General features: G+C 42.7%; 2 protein-coding genes across 2 annotated transcripts in view; one reads left to right on the forward strand and one right to left on the reverse strand.

Moving 5' to 3' along the window:
* Positions 1 to 1,212, reverse strand: part of Acad11 (acyl-CoA dehydrogenase family member 11) — a 76,617-nt gene extending 75,405 nt beyond the window's left edge. The window contains exon 1 of the mRNA XM_004664330.2: positions 742 to 1,212. Within this exon, the coding sequence (XP_004664387.2) occupies positions 742 to 890 (149 nt within the window). The 5' untranslated portion in view covers positions 891 to 1,212. The remainder of the gene's footprint in view (positions 1 to 741) is intronic.
* Positions 1,121 to 22,551, forward strand: Uba5 (ubiquitin like modifier activating enzyme 5). Its single transcript, XM_004664331.2, has 12 exons — positions 1,121 to 1,836; positions 5,550 to 5,595; positions 5,708 to 5,797; positions 12,564 to 12,673; positions 13,938 to 14,024; positions 15,632 to 15,716; positions 16,569 to 16,673; positions 16,773 to 16,900; positions 18,392 to 18,527; positions 18,763 to 18,838; positions 18,979 to 19,085; positions 22,376 to 22,551. Exons 1-12 carry the CDS (start codon positions 1,676 to 1,678, stop codon positions 22,457 to 22,459), a joined length of 1,215 nt encoding a protein of 404 aa, XP_004664388.1. The 5' UTR covers positions 1,121 to 1,675; the 3' UTR covers positions 22,460 to 22,551.
* Positions 22,552 to 24,465: the final 1,914 nt, after the last annotated feature.

The following is a 24,465-nucleotide window of genomic DNA, read 5'->3' on the forward strand; positions in this document are numbered from 1 at the left end:
TTTCTCTCTCTTAAATAAATATATTAAAAATTGTTTTAAAAATTTCTTCACTTCCTAGGTGTGAAAATCAGAACAGGAAATATTCCAACTTAGAAACCTTGTTTTCAGAATTTATATAGCACAGTTAATAAATTCCCAGACAGTAAGGGGATAGTTTACTGGAAGCTAAGATTCTTTCTATAGTCTTGTGTTTCTAAAATACGTTGAAATCAATTTTCTCATCTACTTTAACACATTACAGTAAAGTGTGATTCACAGGGCGAAGGGTACTGTCAGGATCATCCCATCCACTTTCATTTCCTCACTTCAAAAATAAGTTGAGCCCAAAATAGTGCTAAAAATTGCTGAAGTGGGAAGGATAGGCTCCGGAATTTGTATCTTCTAAATGGTCCCATTAAGTCAGCCTCTAGGGACTAAGGTCTAGTAGAGAGAATTTTCGCAGAAAATGGCCTAAAGGTTGTAGCACAAAAGGTCCTAGGAGGCGTCTGTTTCCCAAAGATCTTCCAGCCTTTAACCATCTCGTTGAACTCTAGAGGCACATAATTTCATTACTCAAGATTCCACTGCATAGTGGAATGGCGAACTGCTATTGAGTTTCCATTACCGCGCTGGACAGGAATGGAATTTAAAGGATTCAGGATACGTCACGGCAGGATATTAAATAGACACCCAGGACCCAAGGAAGACAAAGCGCGACGTGCAGATTTGTTTTTTGCTGGAGAGGAAGGCCTGTGTAGATACCTGTATTGGCTAACAGTCAGCGTCGCCTCGGGATCTGCCCTGAAGCCAGGTAAGCGCTGATTCAGGTAGGCCTCCAGGGACCTGCAGTCGAACCTGTGCTGGGGAAGCACTTCGGCGGTGTCAGGCTCGCCGGTGACATCGACCTCCATGACTGCCGCCGCTTCCCCAGGCCGCGGGGAGGAGGAATCCACAGGCTCGGAGGGGAAACCTCTTCTAGTCCGCGCAGCCGTCCGCTTGTCTAAAGGTGCGGGGCGAGGCGGGGCGGGGCTGGGCTCCAGCCAATCAGCTGTCCCCGGCTTCAGAGACTCGGGTTCCAGCGGGGAAGTTAAAAGGAAGCACCCGGAAGTGCCCGGACTTGAACCTTCCTGCCAGCGCCGGGACCGTCACCCTCAGTTTGACAGAAAACCTAAACCCACGGCCTTTGCGGCAGGCGAATACGGACGCCCAGGGCGCTTCTCTCCCCAGATTGAAGGCGCTTCCAGGCGGAAGACCCATAGGGTCCGGCTCCGAAAAGAGACCGTCAGGAACTCGATCCCGGGAAGAAAGATTCCCGCGTTCCTTCTAGTCGTCTAGGTTAGACAGGCAGCATCGCTGTCTTCCTTCTCCGAAAGCTCAGGCTTGCAGCGACCTGACGCAGCAGGTCTAGAGAAGAACAAAGTCAAAAAGGTGGCGAGTTTTGTTTTTTTTTTTTCCCCTCCCCCGCTGTGGGGACCGATGACGGCGACGCACCGGAAGCGGGACCTTGGAAGGCCGGTGGGCGTGGCGGAGACGTGTCTGTCTGGGATGCGGCTGCCGGCGCTTCCTTAGGTCTCTGGGCTTGGAAGGCGACGTGTAGGTCCTTCTTCACGTCACCTTTCTTGCGAGCAGCGTGGGGCGGCGGCGGCGGCGGCGGCGAAAGGCCGGGCTGGGAGCGTTGGCCGCCGCGGACCCAGCCATGGCCGAGTGTGTGGAGCGGCTGCAGCAGCGGGTTCGGGAACTGGAGCGGGAGCTCGCGGAGGAGAGAAGCCGCAGGATGCTGGGCGGCGGCGACGGAGGGGGCGGCCGGGCGCCCATCGACAAGATGAGCCCCGAGGTGGTGGACTCCAATCCCTACAGGTGACGCTTACCCGCCCCTCCCCCCACCGACCCACCTTGCCACCTTTTTCTTTGGTGTGGTGGGCAGGGGTGCCCCGTCCTCAAATGGACTGGGCCAGCGCCTTGTCTTAGTTCTAGTCTCCAAAGGTATTCTTTCTCGCAGGACGCGGTGAGTCACCGCAGTGATCAGACCTCTCGGGAAAGCTGAGGCAGGAGGATTGCCGTAAGTGCGAGGCCAGCCTGGGCTCCGTAGGGAATTCTCGGCCAGACTGGGCTACATAGCGAGACCCTGATTGAAGAGAGAGAGAGAGAAAGAGAGAGAGAGGGAGACGAAACCTTTCAAGAAAGTAGCTAAGTAAGTCATCCATATGGTGGCCACTCCGGTGCCTTGTAGCCCACATGTATCCAGTGTCCTCCCCTTGCCTCTACTAGTGGGTCATAACACTGTAAGCTCTTTCAGATCATGGCACTATGTGTAAAGCCCGCTAAGCATAAACTACGAGTTTCATAAAGGCTTCTCAGTATGTCTTAGATGGAGCAGGAGGAGGAAGAGCAGGGTTAGCCCTAATCTGAGATATTGGAGTGCTCCTTAATGTCTTAGGTCGTTTGGCTTTACAAGGCCTTCCAGTCCCCCACCCCCTCTTCCTCGGACGGCCTGTCGATTCATCAGGGGGGATACAGTGGAATGGTTAAGGGTAAGGAGCCTGACTGACTCGATTCATAGCTCAGCTCACTTAGTAGCCCAGTAACCTTGACCAACTTGTGAACTCCTGTTTCAGTAAAGTCAGGATAACAACAACATCTGTCTCATACTTAGAAGGACTGGAAACGTCTGTATCTGCGGGACTCGTAGAATCTGTACCTGACAGGCCTTGTACAAGACTTGTGTACAGAGCATGTGCTGTCACATGTGAACACACTACATATGTGGTCTTCTCACCACAGCCCTAAGAGAGAGGTTGCTGTTGTGTTACCTTCATTTTGTAGGTGGGGAACTTGAGTCGTAGAGAACCACCTCAGTAAACAGTAAAAGTTGAACTGGCCCTACGTTTGTCTTAACCTAAAATTCACATTGGACTTTAAAAGTCAGTAAGCTGGAGAGGAAGATAGTTCACTGAGTAAAGTGTTTGCCTAGCAAGCACAAAGACCTGAGTTTGGTTCCTAGAACTCTCATTTTATTATTATTTTTTTTAAAGCTGGGCTTGGTACATACCGGTTATCCCAGTGCTGGGAAGGCAAAGAAAGGTGGGACCCTGGGGCTTGCTGACCAGCCTGTTCACCTACTTGGTGAATTCTAGGCCAGCGAGAGACTCTGTCTCAAAAAAAAAAAAAAAAGGTGGAATGACACACAAGATTGTTCTCTGGACTCTATATGCACATACATGTGCTCACAAAACATGAACACACACACGAGTCAGTAAACTATTGAGCATTGTGGCTAAAACCTGTTTTAATACAGGTGACATGAGGAAAGTTCTGTCGCTGCTCTTTCTCTTTAAAGAGCACGCGAGTTTTGGCGTTTAAATTGTTTTAGTTATCTGTGGTACATAAAGCCTCAGTGGCAGGAAGTTCTTGTACTGTGTGCAGGACATGTGCACTAAGGTACCCTGCACTGCGTTGCCAAATACAAAGGGGTTAATCATTCATGAACCTCTAATCAGAATGGGGGGGAGTTATTCCATTTGACATCTTTCAGCAATTTTGAATTTTGTAAATGGAGACTGAAATTGTCCTTCCCAGATGAAACCGAAAGGAGTGAGTCAGTGTGTGTGTGTGTGTGTGTGTGTGTGTGTGTGTGTGTTTCTGAGGTAGGGTCTCACTCTAACCCAGGATGACCTAGAATTCACTCTGTAGTCCCAGGTTGGCCTCAAACTTACAGTAAAATGCCTACGTCAGGATTAAAGGCATGCATCTGGCCCAGCAGAATGTGTCAGTCATCTTTCAGACTTTACTTCATGCAAGATAGTCCTTCAACTTTGTACTAATGACAAAACTTTCAGGACTTAAGTCTGAACGTTTAGCATTTCCTATTTCATTTGCATCGTTTATTTTTATGAAAATTGCTGTGTAAGAAATCCTCAAGGATGCTTAATGGTGCATGAAAATTTGACCAGCTTTAATTTTTTGAAATAGTCATTAGCCACCAAACATTTATTAAAACCTTTAAAAAACTCTAACCTAGCTGGGAGTGGTGGTGCATGCCTTTAATTCTAGCACTTGGGAGGCAGATGTAGGAGGATCGTCATGAGTTCGAGGCCACCCTGAGATTACCTAGTGAATTCCAGGTCAACCTGGGTTAAAGCAAGACCCTACCTTGAAAAAACAACAAAAACCTCTTACCATCAGTGTATTTACCTTATATGAATAGAATATTTGTTATGCACAAGCACCATGGATACCAAGTAGGTTTGGTCTTTTGCCTCCTCGCCTGCTACATGAGACAGGAAGGTAAACACGCAGGTGCAGTCCAGGCAGTTAGAACTGTGATAAGGAAAGTAGAGGGTGCATAATGGGCAGTAGCTTTGTATGTGTTTCTCATCTTCTTAATTGCATCATGTAATACAAAAGCAGTACAAAGTTACTTACCCTCAAAGTCTTTATTTATTTTTATTTTTGAGGTAGTGTTTCACACTAGCCCAGGCTGATCTGGAATTCACTATGGAGTCTTAGGGTGGCCTTGAACTCACGGCGATCCTCCTACCTCTGCCTCCCAAGTGCTGGGATTAAAGGTGTGTACCACCATGCCTGGCAAAGTCTTTTTTTTTTTTTTTATAAGACAGGAAGAGCATCAGTGCAATGAGAGTCTGAATACCCATCTACCCTAGCCCCTCCCCATCCCTCTAAATCTTTATTTTTAATATTTTTATTTTTGCTCATTTACTTATGAGAGAGAGAGAGAGAGAGAGAGAGAGAGAGAGAGAGAGAGAGAGAGAATGAGAATGGGCACCCACCAGGGCCTCGTAGCCCCTGCAAATGAACTCCAGATGCATACGCCACCATGTGCATCTGGCTCATGTTGGTTCTGGGGAATCAAATCTGGGTCCTTAGGCTTTTCAAGCAAGTGCTTTGACCAATAAGCCATCTCTGCAGCCAGGAGTAAGGTTTTAAAACACAAGTAACTATGAGATTATGTCATACAAAATATAAGTATGCGGGAAAAACTAGAGAGGCCTTGAGATTAGAACACCTGATTTCAAGCCAGCTTTAAGCTCCATGTACTGCTTGGCTGGTCTTGGTGGTAAGTTAAGCTCATTTCCTCTGTGCAGGAAGGCTGCCATACATTCTTTGGGGTGGTTTGTGAAGATTTAAGGGAGCAGCCAGGCAAGTGTGGAAGATTAGTCACAAGAATTGACTGTCACTGTCTACCCACCCCACTAAAGGGCATAAAGGGAGTGCTGTCATTGCCATCTCCTTATTTCAACAGCTGAGAGCTAGGTATCAGTACCTTTCAAGTGTGTGTAACCTATTAAGTGATTTAGATTCATCTAGAAAAAGCTACCTTTGAAGCTCAGGTAGGCCTCAGATTTTCTGTGTAGACCATGCTGATTTGAACTCTCAATCCTCCTGCCTTAGCCTCTTAAATGCTGGGATCACTGATGTCTTCCACCATAGCCAGCTGTATTCCTCCTCTTTTAAGTAGTAATAATTGAGTTTGGCCGATTACTTTCTGTGATGATGTGTATCTGTTGGCTGTAAGCTTTAGAATGTTTTTTTTTTTTTTTCTTTGCTTTAAGCCGCCTGATGGCATTGAAACGGATGGGAATTGTAAGCGAATATGAGGTATGAGAAACCCTTTCAAGTTTTTGAAAGTGCTTTCAGTAAATGAAAACAATTTCTGGCTACAAAAGTGATGAAGAGCTACTAACCGGCACATTTATCGTGTGTTTCCTAGAAAATCCGTACCTACGCGGTGGCAGTAGTAGGTGTTGGTGGAGTTGGTAGCGTGACTGCCGAAATGCTGACAAGATGTGGCATTGGTAAGGTAAAACTATTTCTCTGTGCCTGTCAAATAGGGAACTGTTCACTCCTGAAGCCAAACAGGTAAAATGAGCACTGTCCCTCCCAGTCAAGGATTTGTTGATTGTGGTGTATGTACTCAGATGTCCTTCCTTCCCAGTAGGCTGAGAAATATCCCTAGCCAAACAAATGTTGACATTATTAGCTACACAAAAGGTATTTGTGTTCAGGATTTTTTGTCTTTGGTTCAGGGAATGTATACATAATTTGAAATTAAGTATTTTAGATTAGAACCTTAGGAGAAAGAAGGCTACGAAGTTGATACACTGTTAGTGAAACACTGAAATACCTAAAATATCTGACTAGATCCAGACGGACTAGAAAGCATGTGCCTTTGCTAAAGAATATTTCAAGGTTTTTTTTGGTTTTTCGAGGTAGGGTCTCACTCTGGTCCAGGCTGACCTGGAATTAACTCTGTAGTCTCAGGGTGGCCTTGAACTCATGGCAATCCTCCTACCTCTGCCTCCCGAGTGCTGGGATTAAAGGCGTGCGCCACCATGCCCGGCTATTTCAAGGTTTTTAACCTATTTTTTTCTTTTTTTGAAAATGGATTTGGATTGTAGGTAGGAAGAAGTAACCTTATACTACTATTTAATCTATCAAGTTTACATTTATAAAGCCAAAGCCTACTTTTCTTAGAAACTTAGTAGTTGGATAGATATGCTTTCCACAATTATATGCCCATTGTCATTTTGATGTAACAGTTTACTCATACTTTTTTTTATTATTTATTTATTTATTTGAGAGTGACAGACACAGAGAGAAAGACAGATAGAGGGAGAGAGAATGGGTGTGCCAGGGCTTCCAGCCTCTGCAAACGCTTCCAGACGCGTGCCCCCCCTTGTGCATCTGGCTAACGTGGGACCTGGGGAACCGAGCCTCGAACCAGGGTCCTTAGGCTTCACAGGCAAGCACTTAACCGCTAAGCCATCTCTCCAGCCCAACTCATACTTTTTTAAAAAATAATTTTTGTTCATTTATTTGAGAGAGAGAAAGAGGCAGATAAAGCAGGGTTGGGGAGAGGGAGGATGTGAGAATGGGTGCACCAGGGTCTTCAGCTGCTGCAAATGAACTCCAGATGCATATGTCACCTTGTGCATTTAGTTTATGTGGGTTCTGGGGAATTGAACCTGGGTCCTCTGGCTTTGCAGACAAATGCTTTAACTGCTAAGCTATCTCTCCAGCCCTACTCATATTTTCTAATATGTTGGTTTGGCCCAAATTCTTAAAAGAAAGTGATTTTAAAAATTAACACTCAGGACTGGAGAGATGGCTTAGCGGTTAAGTGCTTGCCTGTGAAGCCCAAGGATCCTGGTTCGAGGATCGATTCCCCAGGACCCATGTTAGCCAGATGTACAAGGGGGCACACTCATCTGGAATGCGTCTGCAGTGGCTGGAGGCCCTGGCGTGCCCATTCTCTCTCTGTGCTTCGTTCTCTGTCTGTTGCTCTCAAATAAATAAATAAAAATAAACCAAACAAATTAAAAAAAATAGCACTCATTCATCAAAATTGAAAATGAGACCACTGAAGTACAAAAACATGTTTACTATAATTGTAATATCTTTCAAGAGATTTACAAACACAGGCCAAAATTTGCATGTAGTTGACTTAAGTATCTGGTTAATTGGCCAGGTATATTAGAGCTCATTAATATATCAGCTGTTAAGGCTGGAGAGATGGCTCAGCAGTTAAGGTGTTTGACTGCAAAGCCTAATGACCCAGGTCTGATTCCCCAGTACTCATGTAAAGCCAGATACACAAAGTGGTGCATGCACCTGGAGTTTGTATGCAGTGGCTAGAGGCCCTGGCATGCCCTTTTTTTCTCTTTAGGTTTTTTAGGTAGGGTCTCATTCTAGCCTGGGATGACCTGGAATTCACTATGTAGTCTCATGGTGGCCTCAATCTCAGCGATCCTCCTACCTCTGCCTCCCGGATGTTGGGATTAAAGGCTTGAGCTACCATGCCTGGCTTAAAATTTTCTTTTAAATATTTTATTTATTTATTAGACAGAGATAAAGAGGCAGATAGAGGGGGAGAGAGCATGAGCATGCCAGTGCCTCCAGCCCCTGCAGTTGAACTTCAGATGCATGTGCCACCTTGTGCATCTGGTTTATATGGGTAGTGGGGAATTGAAGCTGGGAATTGAACCTGGGTCCTTAGGCTTCAGGCAAGTGCCTTAACCACTAAGCCATCTCTCCAGTGCCCCTCCCCCCCCTGCAAGTCTTTTAGCAGGGCGAGGTGGTGCACATTGTTCCCCCCCACCGAGCATCAAATCAATTTTTTTATTATTGCATAGAATATTTTTTTCAGTTGTTTTTTTCAAGGAAGGGTCTCACTGTAGCCCAAGCTGACCTGGAACTCACTGTGTAGTCGTAGGGTGGCCTCGAACTCATGGTGATCCTCCTATCTCTGCCTCCCGAGTGCTGGGACTAAAGGTGTGTACCACCATGCCCAGCACATAGAATATTTTTTATTGACATCTTCCATAATTACAGACAATAAACCATGATAATTCCCTCCATCCTCTCACTTTCCCCTTCACAACTCCACTCTCCATCGTATCCCTCCCCCTCTCAATCAGTCTCTTTTATTTTGACGTCATTATCTTTTCCTCCTATTATGATGGTCTTGTGTGGGTAGTGCCAGGCACTGCGGGGTCGTGGATATCCAGGCCATTTTGTGTATTGTAAGGAGTCCTACCCTTCTTTTGGCTCTTACATTCTTTCTGCCACCTCTTCCACAATGAACCCTGAGCCTCGGAAGGTGTGATAGAGATGTTTCAGTGCTGAGCACTCCTTTGTCACTTCTTCTCAGCACTATGGTGCCTTTTGAGTCATCCCAGTAGTCACTGTCATCTGAAAAGAGAAGGTTCTCTAAGCTGGCCCCAATCATGTCCGGTGCTACAGATCTTACCGACTATAAATCCAAGAAGTAGGAGCTGTCCATGGTGATTGGGACAATGCAGCTCAAAGAAAGGAACAAAGAGGTCCTCATTCTCTGTCATCTCAGCAGCTGAATTCTAACCAATGACGTCTTGGGGTGTTGACCTTTCAAAAACTTTATTACCCAGCCAAGTATATAAATAAATAAATGTACTTTTTTTTTTTTTTTTTTTTTTTTTTTTTTACAAGAGCAGGATCATATAAATATAGCCATGAAACTGGCTTTTAAACCTTGTTTAAAGAAAAAAGAGAGAAGCTTCTCTAACTAAAAGTGAGAGTAGCATTAATGTATGGCTATGAACATTAAGAGAAGTGCTTACTAGGCAGTTTGAAGAGCATAATATATGCAGTTAGCCAGACACCCGTTACACCCCTAGGGCTCAGCATAGGTTTTCAGTATTAGGCATGTATTCCTTCCTGTGGAGTGGACCTCCAGTCCAATTAGAGAGTGGTTTCCCCCATAACAGACGTGCCACTATTGCACCCATTGGTTCATTTGGCCTAGCTGGCCAAACTTAAGTCTTTCAGTGTCCATGGTTGTTTCTCTCCAGTGATGACTTTTCTCGTTCCCATGGAGCTGCTTACAGCTTAGCTTTTTCCAGCTTTCTGTCAGGTGGTCTATGGGAGGTTTTCAGTTCAGCTGCAGCAGGAGTCTCAGTGACCTTGCAGCCCAAGCATGTAGAGTCTTCAGCAATAGAGTCTTAGCAGCTACTTCTGGTGGACAACCAAGGGCCTCGGCAATGGCCTGTAATGTTTTGGGGGCATCAGGGACCTCTCTGGCCAACAACTCACTGGAAGGTATCCCATTCCTGGCCCTGAAAATTTTCAAGTAACAATCTATGGTTTCTGGGTGCACCATTGTCCAAAAAAGTAGGTTTCCATATGTCTTCTTCATATCCTCTTAGATTTTGATTGACCCTCCCCCACCCTTTCTTTACTCAGTCTCTTCCCCTGACCTCACTTAGACCTTTTCACCCCCATTAATCTATTCTTCTGCTTAACATATATTCAATACCATCCCCTTAAGGCCTTCCCTCCCTCTCTCCCTCATAGCCGCTTTCTACCTGGCCTCTTCTACCAAGTTTTATTCCAACTCACAAAGAAGTCCAAATATTTGTAGCTAGGATCCACATATGAGAGAGAACATGCAGCACTTGGTTTTCTGGGCCTAGGTTACCTCACTAAATATATTTTTTTCCAGGCCCATCCATTTCCCTGCAAATTTCATAATTTCGTTTTTCTTTGATGCTGAATAGAACTCCCTGTATAATGTACCACATCTTCATTATCGACTTATGTGTTGAGGGACTTTTGGCTGGTGCCATTTCTTAGCTATTGTGAATAGAGCTGCAGTATACATGGATGTGCAGGTCTCTCTAAGGTAGTGAGATGAGTCCTTACGATAAATGCCTAGGAGTGGTATAACTGGGTCATATGGTAAATCTATTTTTAGCTGTGTCAGGAACCTCCACACTGACGTCCACAATAGCTGTACCAGATTACATTTTCATCAACAGTGTAGAAGGGTTCCTCTTTTCCCGCATCTCACCTGCATTTATGGTCATTTCTTTGCTTGATAACAGCCATTCTGATGGGAGTGAGATGGAATCTCAAAGTAATTTTAGTTGCATTTCCTTGATGGCTAAGGATGTAGAACTCTTTTTCTTTTCTTTCTTTTTTTTTTTTTTGTAGGTGTTTATATGCCATCTGTATTTCTTCTTTTGAGAATTCTTTATTTAGTTCCATAGCTCATTTTTTAAATTGGGTTGTTTGATTTAGTTTCTTTGAGTTCTTTGTATATTCTAGATATTAATACTCTGTCAGATGTGTAGCTGGCAAAGATTTTTTCCCATTCTGTAGGTTTTCTCTTTGCTCTCTTCAGTGTCCTTTGCTGTACAAAAGCTTTCTAATTTCATGAGGTCCCAGTAGTTAATTAGTGGTTTTATTTCCTGAGGGACTGGGGTGCACACCTTTAATCTCAATACTCTGGAGGCAGAGGTAGGAGGATCACCATTAGTTTGAGGCCACCCTGATGAGTTCTAGGTCAGCCCGAGCTAGAAGACCCTATCTTGAAAAACCAAAAATAAATTTTATGTGTGTGTATAAAATTTATTTAAGTATTTTATTTATTTATATGCAAGCAGAGAGAGAGAGAGAGAGAAAGAGAAAGTATTCCAGGGCCTCTTGCCAGTACAAGCCAACTTTAGACATATGTGCCACTTTGTATCTGGCTTTATGTGGGTACTGGGGAATCAAACCCAGGCTGTCAGGCTTTGCAAGCAGATGCCTTTAACCACTGAGGCATCTCTCCAAACCTAAAAGAAAAAAAAATAATTTATTTGCATGTTTGTGAGTATGTGCATGTGCTAGTGTTTCTTGCTGCTGCAAATAAATGCCTCTCTGGCTTTATATGGGAGCTGGGGAGTTAAACGCCCTGGGCCATCAGGTTTTGCAAGCAAGCACCTTTAACTGCTGAGCACATCTGTCCAGCCACAGAGACTGAAATTTATTAGTTGGCCTCAACTAGTAAATATTATTGAATGGTCTTATGTAAAGTTTGTTTGACTCTAGTGTTATAGAGAGCATGCACGACATCTTTTATAGAAAGATATTAAAGGTTCTCTGGGTGTTATTTATGGACTAGGATTTTTTTTTTCTTGTTTTCAAGTTGCTGCATTGAGAAGAAAAAAATATATTTTTGATTTTATTAAATTTATGTTATAGATTGACAGAATTTTAAGTCAAGAAGGAACCTTGGAGATACTTGGCTTTAACCTGTTCTTACTTACAATGTGTTCAGTACTTTTCTTGTTGGTGTTATTATTATTATTATTTTGGTTTTTTGAGGTAGGGTTTCACTCTAGCTCAGGCTGACCTGGACTTCACTATGTAGTGTCAAAGTGGCCTCGAACTTACAGCAGTTCTCCTACCTCTGCCTCCCGAGTGCTGAGATTAAAGGCGTGCATCACCATGCCCAGCTTGTTCTATACATTTTAAGTGGTGTGTGTATGTGGCAAACACTGAGGGAAACATACCTAACAAAATAGGAGGAAACAATTAACTGGTTAATAGTTTTTGGGATAATTAATAGCTCTTAGCCTGGTGATGAGTAAATGTTATGTCATACAAAAGGAGTCATTATACTATAGATTTAATTTACAGAATTTGTTTTTATTTTAAAGATTTCATGTGTTGGGCATGGTGGCGCATGCCTTTAATCCCAGCACTCGGGCGGTAGAGGTAGGAGGATTGTCATGAGTTCGAGGCCACCCTGAGACTCCATAGTGAATTCCAGGTCAGCCTGGGCTAGAGTGAGACCCTACCTCAAAAAAACAAAAAAAAAAGAAAAAAAAGAGAAAAACCTATGAGTTGATGGCTTTTAGCAGAAAAATATATAAATAAATAAAACTTTTAAAAAGAACAGAAGTAGGAATATTGGCACAGTTCTTAGAAGATGGAAGGAAGTGGACATTCAGCTCTCAGTGACCCATGTAGAGAGGAGGGGCACCCTGCATTGGGGAGGTACTGGAGTAGGAAAGCCTGAATTTGCCTCCCTCATGGACTAGCTGAGGGGCCCTTCTACAGGTGTGATTGCCTTATTTCTGAGATGAGGATAATAGTTCCTGTGTGTTTATCTTGCTTGAGTATTTGATGAATTGCTCTTAGAGTTGGCTAATGAAAATCACATTGTTGTTAAGCCTATCAAATGGAAATCTCACTAGCTTATTTTTTGTTATTTCTGATATTTTGATGAGTATTTCATTAAGACAACACTGTTTTCATTTTAGTTGCTCCTTTTTGACTATGACAAGGTGGAACTGGCCAACATGAACCGACTTTTCTTCCAGCCTCATCAGGCAGGATTGAGTAAAGTCCAAGCAGCAGAACACACTCTGAGGTAAGCGGAGTTGCAGTTACAGACTACATTCAGCAGAAGCTTACTTTGTGTACTTGCTGGACTTAGCCTAATAGGTAAATGGACTTCAATTTTTCTTTACAAAACTGCAGTTGTCAGATATGCAAAGAATTATCTTACTTCTTTATTTTATTTTTATTAATTTATTTGAGAGAGAGAGAGAGAAGGAGAAAGAAGCAGATAAAGATAGTGGCCTCCAGCCATTGCAGATGAACTCCAAATGCATGCGCCCCCTTGTGCATCTGTCTTACGTAGGTCCTGGGGAATTGAACCTGGGTCCTTCGTCTTTGCAGGCAATAGCCTTAATGGCTCAGCCATCTCACCAGCCCCAGAATTCTCTTACTTTTTAGATCTGGGCTGGAAAACTTTGTCTGCATCAGGTAGAGAATAAGTGTGTGCATCCTTGAGCACTGCGGTCTCTGTTGCTGTCACTCAGCTGTGGCGCTTAGTGTGACGGCAGCCACAGACTACACAGAAATGGATGAGCGCGTCATAGGTCTTTGCTTCAGTAAAACTTGATTTGGGACTCTGAAATGTGAATCCCACATCATTTTCAGGTCATGAGGTGTTTTGGGCTATCTTTGCCCTTGCCACCTTTTAAAAAGTGTTCTTAGCTAGGTGACATATGCCTATGATCCCAACTCTTGGAAGATTGATGCACGAGGATTGTGCCAAATTCAAGGCCAGCCTGGGCTACATAGCAAGTAGTAGACCAATCAGGGCTGCATGGCTAAACCTTATTTCAAACCGGCAGCAGTAGCAACCAAAAATAAATAAAATAAAATAAAATAAAATAAAATAAAATAAAATAAAATAAAATAAAATAAAATAAAATAAATAATAAAATTTTGAAGGACATATAAAAAACATTTGGTCTATGGGTCATAGTTGGCCAGCCCCAAACTGTAGGCCCCAAATATGCATGGACTGGGTTCAGTAAGGAAGAAAAGAGCTATTTGGCCAATCTGAGGGCAGCTTCCTGAAGCAGTAACAGAAGTCAAGGCTTTATTCCTAGATTCACGTGGGTTGGGTGGAAGATTTTTGAAAATTTTATGACAGTCTACACTTTTTTAAAACTTAGTTCTTGAAATAGGACGGAGAGAGAGAGAAGAGGGCTTTGGATCTTTGGGTGACTTGAATTCCACTTCCCTGACCCTTGCTAAGTGCTCTGCTTCTTCCTGAAGCTTTTTCTTGCTGTTCCTGCTAGCACTAGTAGTGCTTACACTCACTCCTCCTCTCCTTCCAGGAACATTAATCCTGACGTTCTTTTTGAAGTACACAACTATAATATTACCACTGTGGAACACTTTCAACATTTTATGCACAGAATAAGGTAAAATAATTTTTTGTCACGTGTGTATGCCTGTATAGTTTATACGTGTGTGAAGCTAGGCATGGCTCATGAGTATGTGTGTGGAGGCCACAGGTGGCATTGTGTTGTGCAGGAGTCTCGTTGAACCTGATGGTCACTGTTTCTCTGTTAAGTTGGCTGACCAGGGAGCCCCAGCCATCCTTGTCACTACCCTGCTTGGCACACGTTATAGGCATGCACAGACATGCCTTTTTTTTTTACACATAGTTACTGGGGATTGAACTCAGGTTTCAGCTTGCACTAAGCCATTTCCCCAGCCCCGAATTATTTATGAATATTTTGTGCAGGGTTCAGCTCAGTTAAACAAGTACTAGAAAATCTGTTGATTAACTCAGTGAGTGGTAGATTGAAATATTTTTCAGTCTTTACAAAAAGTATGTTTGTTTATAAGTAAATACACACACATACACACACACACACACATCAAAAAAGTCTCTGAAAATTGCAGTGATTTAACAAGGGTCTACCAATGTTAATTGCTATGCTCTAGATTGTATTTCTCCTAAAATGGTTTTTCTTCAGAGACTTTCAGAGCACCCTTGAAACACTTATATTCAGCTAGCTTTTTTACTATTTGTATTTATGGCAAAGCATGACTAAATCTTTGAAAGCTGGGTCTGGTGGCACAGGCCTGTATTCCAAACTATTTAAGAGGCTGAGACAGGAGGATCACAAATTCAAGGACTATCTGTTATGTGGAGTTCAAGGCCAGCCTGGCAACTTAGTGAGCCCCTAATTCAAAATAAAAACAAACAAACAAATAGGACCAGGAGTATAGCTCACTGGTAGGGCACCTACCTAACATGCCTGAGGCCCTGGTTTCTGTCCCCAGCCCAGTACCACAGCACACACATCTGAAAGCTGATAGGGAAATGGTAACTGTTGTGACAGACTTCGTGCTTCCTTCATCTGAATGTACCCTTATACTGCTGTCGTGTCAGTGCTGCTACATTCAGATGCTGAATAGACACACACGTAGATATACACACATAAAGTCCTCAATAATACCTACTGTGTTAGGATTATGTTCAAAGTTTAATGAAAAAATAAAACTGAATAGAGGCAAATTAGAATGCATTTTGTATCCCATCAGACATGTACATGGTGGTGTGTGCCTGTAATCTCAGCACTAGGTCGCTGAGGTAAGAGGATTGCCACTGGTCCACTCGTTCCAGGCCTGCCTGAGTTATATAGTGAGAGCCTACCTCAGGGAAAAAAAAAAGGTGTGGGGACTTTCTTGTGATCTCTTTGGTTTTTTTTGAAACAAGTTTTGTACTCTATCCCAGACTAGCCTGGAACTAGTGGCAATTCTCCTGTCTTAGCCTCCTAAATAGTGGGATTACAGGTGTGAACCACTATGTCTTGCTTAGGAAATATGTATGTGTATGTGTATGTATGTATACACACACACACACACACACACATATTTTTTTTCTTTTTAAATATCTTTACTGACAACTTCCATAATTGTAAACAGTATCCCATGGTAATTCCCTCCCTTCCCCCAGGAAATATATTTTATATCCTAATTTTTTATTCAAATAAAGTTATTTTTGTTTTTTGACTAGTAATGGTGGTTTAGAAGAAGGAAAACCTGTTGATCTAGTTCTTAGCTGTGTGGATAATTTTGAAGCTCGAATGGCAATAAACACAGTGAGTATTCCTGTGTGTAAAACTGTTGTACTCATGTATTTTTCTGAGTATTCTGTAAGTTCTAGTCTTGCTTGTGACATGTGATAGCATCCCATTCTCTTGTGCCAGTATAAAGTACCAAGTACTTGTGCATGTGATTTTAAATGAGTATTTCTGATATTATTCTTGGTCACTGTTGATTTTTACGTTTGTCTTAGTATTAAAATAAATGCAGATTGACTAAAACATTCTCAAACTTTTCAAATGATACTTCATTGGGTTTTTGTTGCTGAATTTTTATTAAAATAAAAATTTACATTAAAACTATTTTTTAGGGCCAGGCGTGGTGGCACACACCTTTAATCCCAGCACTCGGGAGGCAGAGGTAGGAGGTGAGTGTGAGGCCACTCTGAGAATACATAGTGAAACCCAGGTCGGCCTGGGCTAGACTGAGACCGTACCTCGAAAAACCAAAAACAAAAAAAACAATTATTTTGTTTGTTGAGATAGGATATCACTCTAGCCCAGGCTATCCTGGAATTCACTTTGTAGTTACAGGGTAGCCTCGAACTCACGGCGATGCTCCTACCACTGCCTCCCAAGTGCTGGGATTAAAGGCGTGTGCCACCATGCCTGGCGTCTAAAACTACTTTTTAACAGATATTTATTGCTTCTTCAAATATGGACATTTAGTCTTTAAGTAGAGTATAGCAATTGCCAAGGTCAGTTATTAGTAACTTTTATTTTTTAAACTGAAAATTAGTTTTTAGAAACTCTTGGTGACCCAAGAGTTGTGACCTGATACCTCACAAAATGGAATTGATAGTGAGTTTCCTTGTGCTCTTTCTTATGTTTTCATCTATTTCTGCTAAGGCTTGTAATGAACTTGGACAAACATGGATGGAATCTGGGGTCAGTGAGAATGCAGTTTCAGGACACATCCAGCTCATCATCCCCGGAGAATCTGCGTGCTTTGCGGTACGCTGTTCCTCTCGGCGAGAGCTCTCCTGCTTGCGGGTGCCAGCCGTCCCAGCGGAGCGGTGCGCTTCATGCTCGCTTCCCCTCCTTCTCATGTAGTGTGCTCCGCCACTAGTCGTTGCTGCGAACATCGACGAGAAGACTCTGAAGCGAGAAGGCGTGTGTGCGGCCAGTCTTCCTACCACCATGGGAGTTGTTGCAGGGATCTTGGTACAAAACGTGTTAAAGTAAGCAGGGCTAATTTTTCTGAATTGTATGGTTTTTGTTTGTATGTGTATGAATGTCAGTTACCCTCTGAGTTTGCAGTAACTTGCAACATTATATGGTGGTGCTGGTATATGTGTAGGCACGCATCACTGGATGAGAAGAATATAAGAAACGTATCGGGGGCTGGAGAGGTAGTATAGTGGTTAAGCGCTTGCCTGTGAAGCCTAGGGACCCTGGTTCGAGGCTTGATTCCCCAGATCCCACGTTAGCCAGATGCACAAGGGGGCGCACGTGTCTGGAGTTCATTTGCAGTGGCTGGAGGCCCTGGTGCGCCCATTTTCTCTCTCTCTCTCTCTGCCTCTTCCTCTGTATCTGTCACTCTCAAATAAATAAATAAAAAAAAATTAAGTTATTAAAAAAAATGTATTAGGGCTGGAGAGATGGGATAGTGGTTAAGGGACTTGCTATGTATCCTTGAGACAGAGTCTTTCACCAAATTGGAACTACCTTTTTTCAGTCAGGCTAGCTGACCAGTCTGTCTCTACCTACTTAGGACTAGGAATATAGATATGTGCAGCTGTGCCTGGCTTGTTACATGTGTGCAGGGGATCAAACTCAGCCTTTATGTTTGCATGGCAAGTGCTCTTCCCACTGAGCCTTTTTCCCAGCCCTTGTATCCCCCCTCTACCTCCTCCTCCCTCCCCTCCTCCCTTCCCCCTCTCTCTCTCTCCCTCCCCCCCCCCCTCTCTCTATATATATATTTTTTTCAATGTAGGGCCTCACTCTGGCCCAGGCTGACTTGGAATTCACTATGTAGTCTCAGGGTGGCCTCGAACTCTCAGCAATCCTCCCACCTCTGCCTCCCGAGTGCTGGGATTAAAGGTGTGCGCCACCACGCCCAGCGTATTCTCTATTTTAAAAACACATTTCTCTCAAATTTTAATTTCTCTAAAAGCTGTGCTTCAAGTTTTTACATGTTATCTTTTAAAAAATATTTTATTTTTATTTATTTATTTGAGAGAGAGAAACGGGCAGAGAGAGAGAGACAGACAGATAGACAGAGACAGAGAGACAGAATGGGCATGCCAGGACCTCCAGCCACTGCAACCGAACTCCGGATGTATCTGCCCCTTTGTGCATCCAGCTTACATGGATCCTGGGGAATTGTACCTGGGTCCTTTGGGCTTTGTAGGCAAGTGCCTTAACTGCTAAGCCATCTCTCCCGCCCTACGTATTACCTGTTAATTGCCAACATTTTATCTTTATTAGTGGATCAAGAAAAAAGATAATATATTTCACATTTGATGAAATGGAATTATTTTCTTCCGTCATTCAACAAACATTCAAGCATCTACCATGTGCTAAGTTCTGTAAATAAATAAAAGTTTCTATTTTCTGGGCTGCATGTTACAAAACTCATTACCTGTTGTAAAGTCTTTTTAAAAATTCACTTACCTGTAGTATAGTAAATATTAGTTCCTTATTTAAGTCTAGTTTGGTTTGTTTTCTAGGTTCCTGTTAAATTTTGGTACTGTTAGTTTTTACCTTGGATACAATGCAATGCAGGATTTTTTCCCTACAATGTCCATGAAGCCAAATCCTCAGTGTGACGACAGACATTGCAGGAAGCAGCAGGAAGAATATAAGGTACCTCCACCTGTCAGGGTGTCTGAGGGGCCTTACTGCATAGGACAATGGCTGATAAGAAAGAAGCAGATTTGGAATACAACATAAATGAATTCTGGAGTTTTGTAGATTTAGCATATTTCAGAAGTAGAAGTCTTTCCTTGCTTTTGGTCAGGTAAAAGTGCTGTTTTAATTCTTGAGGCATGCCTCAGCGAGCTGAGAGCGAGTAACAACACCGCTACTGTTTGCTCTGCAGAAGAAGGTGGCAGCACTGCCCAAGCCGGAGGCTCTTCCCGAGGAGGAGGAAGTGATTCACGAGGACAACGAGTGGGGTAGGAGTTCCTTCACACGGCGGAGTGGTAGCACGAAGAAAATCTCTCATGGGAGGGAATATAAGATTATATGACGTCTGAGTAATCATTGTTTATGATGTTCTTGAGAACTGTTTACAGGGTCAAATTTAATTCGACAGGTATTGAGCTGGTGGCAGAGGTTTCTGAAGAGGAACTGAAAAATTCTTCAGGTCCCATTCCTGACTTACCTGAGGGAATTACTGTGGCCTACACAATCCCAAAGAAGGTACTTCTAAACCCTGAGGTACCCTTAACTAAATATCAGGAAAAAAAGTGTATTGACCTACTTTTATCTTCATCCTATTTTGTAATTCCAATTCAATACTTCCTATTTTAGATATTTACTTTATAGACCTTAACATGAAAAATGTATTCAGTATTAAAATGGAGATGGTGGGCTGGAGAGATGGCTTAGCGGTTAAGCGCTTGCCTGTGAAGCCTAAGGGCCCCGGTTCGAGGCTCGGTTCCCCAGGTCCCACGTTAGCCAGATGCACAAGGGGGCGCACGCGTCTGGAGTTCGTTTGCAGAGGCTGGAGGCCCTGGCGCGCCCACACTCTCTCTCTCCCTCTATCTATCTGTCTTTCTCTCTGTGTCTGTCGCTCTCAAATAAATAAATAAATAAATAAAATTTAAAATGGAGATGGGCATACTCATTTGAAAATAATTAAAAATTAAAAAAAATAAAATGTCCTGCTCATTAATGGATCACATATCAATAGATTTTGATTAAATGAAATATTGTTTTTGCATGTTGATCGTTTTATTTAATTTATTTTTATTTAATTTATTTGCAAGCAGGGAGAGACAGAGATAGAGAAAAGAGAGACAGACACAGAGAGAATGGGTGTGCCAGGGCCTCCAGCCACTGTAAATGAACTCCAGACGCATGTGCCCTCTTGTGCATCTGGCTTATATAGGTACTGGGGAATTGAACCTGGGTCCTTTGGCTTCACAGACAAGTGCCTTAACTGCTAAGCCATCTCTCCAGCCCCATGTTGATAGTTTTAGCCACAATACCATTTAAAAATGCTGGACCTCCACAAGTTGTATGTGGTAGCGCACACCTAGCATAGGGAAGACGAGGGAGGAGGCCTGCTTGGGTATCACTGTGAGCTCCTGCCTCAAAATCAGAAAACAAAACGAAAATAACAAATAGCTACAGAATCTTTCCGAAATGAAGACATCCAGGGCAGGGATGTAGCTCTGTGTTTGCTTAGCCTGTGCTGGTTTCGGTCTCCAGCACAATCAAAACAACAATAAGACATAAATGGGCAATAGGTATATGAAAAATCACTCAGCATCATTAGTTATCAGAAGCATGCACATGGAAGAACCACAAGTTACTGCCTCACTCCCGGTAGAATGACTTTATCAAAAAAGATCAAAAGATCAAAAGATCAGTCCTGGCAGGAATGTGCAGAAAAGGGAACCCATTGTATAAGAATACACTATTGGTGGGAGTATAAATTGTAAATTAAATAATGCACATCCATTATGTAAAAAGGAATGAAGGCTCCTCGGAAAGTCAAACTACCTTAGGCATCATGCAGCAGCCCTCTACGGGGTATCTATCTGAAGGAAAGGAACTCCAGCACCTCAAGGAGTCGTGTGCACTCCTGTGTTTCTGCAGCACTGTTCACACTAGCTGCGAAGTGAAACAACTCAAGCATCCAACGACTTGTGAATAAGAAAGGTATTTGCAGTGGTCTGCTACTCAGCCCTACAAAGAATGAGATCCTGTGTTTGTCATAACACAGGTACAACTGGAGGTAATTATGTTAAATGAAACAAGCCAGGCACAGAAAGGCAAACAGCACATGACCCACCTGTATGGGGAAGTGAACGCTTGAGTTACGGAAGCTGAGGGAAGAGTGGTGGCGGAGGCTGCGGCAGAGGGAGGGACAGGGCGAGGCTGGGCAGCGGCTAGTCGTCGCCACAGAGGAGACGTAAGCTCCTCGGTGTGATGCACCAGCACCCATGTTAAAGCCAGGTGCTCTAGGTGGCACATGTGTCTGGAGTTTGTTTGCCGCAGCTAGAGGCCCTAGTGCACCCATTCTCTGTCCTTACACATAATCAATCAATCAATCAATCAATCAATAAGTAAGTAATATTTTAAAAAAGATTTGTTGAAAGATGTATTTTTGAAAAAAGGTACTGGAGAGATGGCTTAGCAGTTAAGGCACTTGCCTGTGAAGTCTAAGGACTCAGGTTCAATTCCCTAGTACCCATGTAAGCCCAATGCACATATATGGTGGTGCCTATGTCTGGAGTTAGTTTACAATGACTAGAGGCCCTGGTAAACTAATTGTCTCCCTCAAGTAAATAAATAAAAATATTTTTTAAAAATTACTAGTTGTGGGCTGAAGGGATGGCTTAGTGGTTGTGCTTGCCTGTGAAACCTAAGGATTCATGTTCCCAATCTCCAGGTCCTGCCTTAGCTAGATGCAAAGGTGAGGTAAGTGCAAGGCCACATATGTCCACTAGGTGGTGCAAGCATCTGGAGCTCGATTGCAGTGGCTGAGGCCCTAGTGTGCCAATTCTGTCTCCCTAAAAAAACAATTACTAGCTGTGTGTAGTGTTGTACTTTATACTCAGCACTCAGGAGCAGGGTCACCATAAATTTGAGTATGGGACTACAGAGTGTGTTCCAGGTCAGTCTGGGTTAGAGTAAGACCCTACTTCAAAAAACAAAAAAATCGGGCTGGAGAGATGGCTTAGCTGTTAAGCGCTTGCCTGTGAAGCCTAAGGACCCTGGTTCGAGGCTCGGTTCCCCAGGTCCCACGTTAGCCAGATGCACAAGGGGGCGCACGCGTCTGGAGTTCGTTTGCAGAGGCTGGAAGCCCTGGCGCGCCCATTCTCTCTCTCCCCCTCTATCTGTCTTTCTCTCTGTGTCTGTCACTCTCAAATAAATAAATTAATTAATTAAAAAAAATTAAAAAAAAAAAAACAAAAAAATTACTACAGCAGAAAAGACAAAAATAATAAAATTTTACTGCTCTATATTCCAGGTTTGTCAGGAAAAAAAAGGACTGTGTTTCTTCTAGAAATTATAGTACATATTTCTGTTTTTAAAATATATTTAATTAATAAATAATATATTCTATTTATTTATTTATTTGAGAGAGAGACAGAAAGGGGGGGGAGAAGCAGAGAGAAAGAACAGGTGTGCCAGGGCCTTCAGCCACTGTAAACAAGCTCCACACACATGTGCCTCCTTGTGCAGCTGGCTTATGTGGGTCCTGGGGAGTTGAACTGGGGTCCTTTGGCTTTGCAAGCAAATGCCTTAACCGCTAAGCCACCTTCTCCAGCACCCCCCTTTTTTTTTTTCCAAAACGTGAATTTATTTATTTATTTGAGAGAAAGAGGTAGAGAGTGAGAGGGAGAAAGAGGCAGAGAGAAAGTACACATATTTTTAAGAGAAAATTTATAAACTGAACATGGGTAAAGCTTACTTGTTCTTTAAATATGAATAACTTTTCTAATTTCTTTTCACTGTTTTCCCTCATTTGTTGACAGCAAGATGATTCTGGTCCTGACGTAACTGTGGAAGATTCTGGCGAGAGCTTAGAAGACCTTATGGCCAGGATGAAGAATATGTAGTTGATGGACTGCCATTTAATTTATTTCTGTGCTTACACTATTCCCTTAAGACTAAAATATAGCAGAACTAATAAAACCTAGGGCTACATTGATTGACGTACATACCTTCATTGAGTTTCACTTTATGAAAAGACTGGCAGTTGCTTCTTGCTCCCCCCTCCAGCCAAACCAGTAAGTTCTAAAATGTATGGCTTCAAAGGACTATTGTGGGCTGAGGAAACCTTAATGAAATCATAGCTCTTTCTTGGAGAGAGGGAAGGGACCAGTCTTATTCAGTATTCTTTCTGGTAATTGCTCATCTGTGCAGCCTCCTGACTATGGCTGGCAAACATCTACTCTTAGGTGTTGCCCACCACTGCTAACCTAACCAGCAGTGACAGTAAGTAGTCACCCTATAAAATTAAAACATCTCAAATGTTTCTTAGCGAAGCAAAAGCAAAAATGTAGGCACTGGAGGAGCTTGTGAACCTTTGAATTAACTGTAAAAGTAAAATAAGCAAATAAAAGGAAGCTGTCTTGGTGGGCAGACCGATCAAAGTACTTTCAGGAATTCTATTTTAATGTGCACTGACCGAGGAGAGAGAGCATACTGGTGGCTCATGTACCTGGACTCACTGGAGATTAGGCATAAATTTAACTTCCAGATTATGCCCACCATACAGGCTGATCTTGAAGAATGCCCAGGCAGTGAGATCCTGGCAAGATTTGTCCTGGATAGTGGTGCAGAGAAGCTCTAACTCACTCTGTAGTGATTGATAGGTATTTATTCCCTGGAAGTGGCTCATTTCCTGATTGGGACCAGTAAATTGTAAGCTGATTTAAAGTTCATCTTTTATTGGAATACCAATGGAGGACCAATTAATAATACACAGGTGTAATCATTAGTTGTGGATATATGCTAATATCCCTAGTTGTATGATTTTTATTTTGAAGATGTGAATACCCTAAGTTGCACCTGTAGGAGAAAAACGGTAACATAAAATATTAAATATATATTACCCAGGCTGGAGAGATGGTTAAGGCCTGCAAAGCCCAAGGACCTCAGCTCAATTCCTCAGGACCCATGTTAGCCAGATGCACAAGGTGGCACATGCATCTGGAGTTCATTTGCAGTGGCTGGAAGCCCTGGCACACTTATTTATTCTCTCTCTCTCTGCCTTTCCCTCTCTCAAATAAAAATATTTAAAAAATATATTCCCCACTCATAAAATACAGTTCTTAAAACAGATTTGAGAAGTACATTTCATATATTAGTTTTGAGATCTTGAACTTTACTGTGATTTTTATGTTGATAGTGAAATCAGAAACTGGGCTACGGATTGTGTAGTTTTGAAACTTATGATTTATGTTGAGTTGGTAGGTCTTTTACCATTTTTACATAAATTAGTATACTGAATTACAGAACAGCCTTTTGTAGTCACTAGTATTTTGAATTTTAAAAATGAAGTACGATCATTATAGAGTAATTCTTTAGAAACTGGTAAATTCTACTTTCTGATTTAAGGTATAACAGACTCCAACCACCATCTGAAAGCCTTTATTTGCTCTGCACTTAGCACAGCATTACTGCTGCTGTCCTACATTACACAAATGGTATCAAATTTATCTTCTACTCTAGTATCTTTCATTAAAAACTCTTGGATTATTTGATCAGAAAAAAAAAAGTCTGACAACAGGTACCCAATATTCAGAGAGTTCTCCCCACACTTCGCGTATCACAGAAGCATGTGTAGGAGGCCGCAGGCAGCCAGTTATGAGAACTTAACCATCGCTGAAGAGGCATGGTGTTTCTAACAGGAAGGTGGGAAGGTAGTCCATTACAACAGAGAGGCTGTGACAGCAAAACGAGGCAGAACTTCTACTGTTTTCTTGGTGTGAATGAATGGGAAGTTAATGGGATGGTTCTGCTCAGGGCTTTTGTGTTGTAGAGAAAAGAAGGACTGCAGACTTAGGAAAGCATTCCCTAGACACCCGCAAACACACCGAACAACAGGAAAAGGTAATAA

The sequence above is a fragment of the Jaculus jaculus genome, chromosome 17 (assembly GCF_020740685.1).
Source record: "Jaculus jaculus isolate mJacJac1 chromosome 17, mJacJac1.mat.Y.cur, whole genome shotgun sequence".
NCBI lineage: Eukaryota > Metazoa > Chordata > Mammalia > Rodentia > Dipodidae > Jaculus > Jaculus jaculus.